This window comes from Sardina pilchardus, chromosome 18, assembly GCF_963854185.1.
Source record: "Sardina pilchardus chromosome 18, fSarPil1.1, whole genome shotgun sequence".
In the NCBI taxonomy this organism is placed as follows: domain Eukaryota; kingdom Metazoa; phylum Chordata; class Actinopteri; order Clupeiformes; family Clupeidae; genus Sardina; species Sardina pilchardus.
This window is the reverse complement of record NC_085011.1, coordinates 10732012-10734511: the sequence shown is the minus strand read 5'-3', so window position 1 is coordinate 10734511 and position 2500 is coordinate 10732012. Positions and strand designations below refer to the sequence as shown.

General features: G+C 50.1%; 1 protein-coding gene across 1 annotated transcript in view; it reads right to left on the bottom strand.

The window, feature by feature from the left end:
• The window catches only part of thada (THADA armadillo repeat containing), a gene marked incomplete in the record, with an annotated part of 90433 nt that overhangs the window by 63003 nt on the left and 24930 nt on the right, over window positions 1–2500 (bottom strand). Inside the window, 2 exon segments of the mRNA XM_062519709.1 lie at window positions 435–557; window positions 1113–1235. Of these exon segments, the coding sequence (XP_062375693.1) occupies window positions 435–557; window positions 1113–1235 (246 nt within the window).

The following is a 2500-nucleotide window of genomic DNA, read 5'->3' as shown; positions in this document are numbered from 1 at the left end:
ACAGCACGTAGCACTGTCTGGAGACAAAGTTCACTATAATGTTCCTTTTTAGTCCAAAGTCGGCAGATTACAGTCGGTACATATTGATAAGAATTACTGACAGTTCACACACGCCTCGCTAAAGCAGCCAAGTTTTCACCCTGTTTACCCATCTTCACAGCCGGACTATTTTTACTCAGAGTGTTTTTATTTTGTTGTCTAGTTTACTTCCAGAAGAGCTTAGAGGAGCCCAGAAAAAAAGTCCTCCTGTTTGTGGACCAGACTGCCCTCCCGAGCACCCCCCTTTCCTGTCCCTAATCCAGTCCAGGACTCCCTCCAGCATGTGCGGCGGCCACGGCGGTCCACCACAGCTCTGCGAGAGCCTGGACTGGACGACGGGGGTTGGGAGGATACTCACGGCCCAGATGGGGGACGACGGGGTTGGGGATACTCACGGCCCAGATGGGGGAGGTGAAGCCCAGCACGGAAGCCTGGAGGCCGTCGGCCACGAACGGCACGATGTTCTCGCCCAGCCGCGTGTCTCGGTACAGCGCCCTCAGGATGTTCAGAGCGTGCACCTGATGGAGAGATGGAGAGATGGAGAGATGGAGAGATGGAAAGAGAGATGGAGAGATGGAGAGAGAGAGAGTTGAGAAAGGGAGAGAGAGAGAGATTTTTCATTTTAAAATGTACTTTATTACAAAGCGCAGCACAAAACATTTTTAACCCCCCCCCCAAAGAAAGAGAGAGAGAGAGAGAGATGGAGAGAGAGAAAGAGTGAGAGAGAGTGAGAGTGAGAGAGTGAGAGAGATGCAGGAAGAGATAGACAACCAGAGGAAGGATGAGAGAGAGAGAGAGAGAGATGAGAGAGGAGGACTTGGGGTTAGAGAGAGACACACTGTTTCCCCTGGCCACCTAGTATGTGCAGACTACAAAACCAAAGGCACTGGCATTAGCCGTGGGATTAATTCATCTCCTCCTGTTAAAACTATAGAGCAGTACGCCAATGTGTCTGAGCACAGGCTCATTAAGCTATTATTCCGTCTGGATGTGTACGAAAACTACTCTGACAAGTGTTGGACTGTGCATGCATGTGTGTGTGTGTGTGTGTGTGTGTGTGTGTGTGTGTGTACCTGTGGCACTGTGCTGGCATCAGTGACGGTGCCCTGGGTGGGCTTGGCCAGAGCAGTCAGCTCTCTCATGGTCATCTTCAGCAGACTGCAGCTGGAGGACTTTGGCTCTGACGACAACAGGGCCTGAGAAAGGAGAGAGAGAGAGAGAGAGATGGAGGCAGGAGAAATGTAAAACCCTTTATTTAATAATAATAATACAAAAAATACCATTCAAATATCCTTGAAAACAATTTCACAAGTTGGAAGTATTTTTTGCGCAGCATTTCTCTCTGAACTGAGGCAACATGAACTCCACCACTATTTTATTTTCCACTTGAGACTTGAACATGGATACCATGTCAATGCCCTGGCCTTGAATTTTGCTTTTTTTCTTTCCTCTGTGGCATTTAAGGTTGGCCAAGTTGACCTGCCCTCACAAGCAATTGGCCATCACATGACACTTACGCCCAGGCTGCCTGCACCCACAACAGAAAACGCAGTTACTGAAAACCTGAACCAGCTTCAACACCGCTGCCAGTTCAGGAAATGATGGTTCTAACCACACACAGTCAAAGCGAAACACAGCACAAGTGATATTAGGGGGAAATGCGTAATAACCCGGCCATCAATGAATCTAGAAACCAGCTTATTTGCAGTTGCACAACATAGGAACGTCCACAAAAAGGTCAACTGACACAGATCTGAAATATGACCCCCAGCTGACCTAAGAGCCCAAGAAGATGGGCCAAATCCATACAATACAGGAGTTCCAGCCAAGAGAGGGAGAGGGAGAAAGAGAAACTGGAAAAAGTGAGATACTAAAACAACTACACTTCCATAACTGTACACGCTGTTACAGCATTTACATATAAACCCAATGCCACTGCACCTTTCCAACCATGTAATTTGAATAGAGCGCTAAGGCGGTGCAACAGCGGGAGGGGGTGCAGGGGCTGCGCGGGGACACGGCCAGATAAAGAAAGTCAAAGAAAACAACACACAATCGCTCGAAACAATTACGGCCCGACCTCAGACAGAGCGACGCTGTTATGACAACCTAAATGTGTCAGGCTAATGACATAAGAGCGGTCGTGGAAGCTCGCTCGGGCCTGCTGCAGCCCAGTCCACCTCAGGGGCTCTGTGTCAACACCAACTAGCCAGCTGGCTAGCGCTAGCGAGCATGGAGCAGCTATCTCCGGAGCCTCAGGTCTTCTGCTCTTGGAGATGGGTTACAGCTAACTGGCTAGCAGGCTGTGGAGGGGGGAGGACGGGAAGGCAGCGGGGTGGTGGGGGGCGGGGGGGGGGGGGATCTGTCAATGGTGTCTTCAGTCCTGTGTTTCTAGCAATTGGGCCTCTTCGGAGTGCTTGTTATCGTAGCGGTGCCATGGCTAGCGCTAGTCTCCCATGTT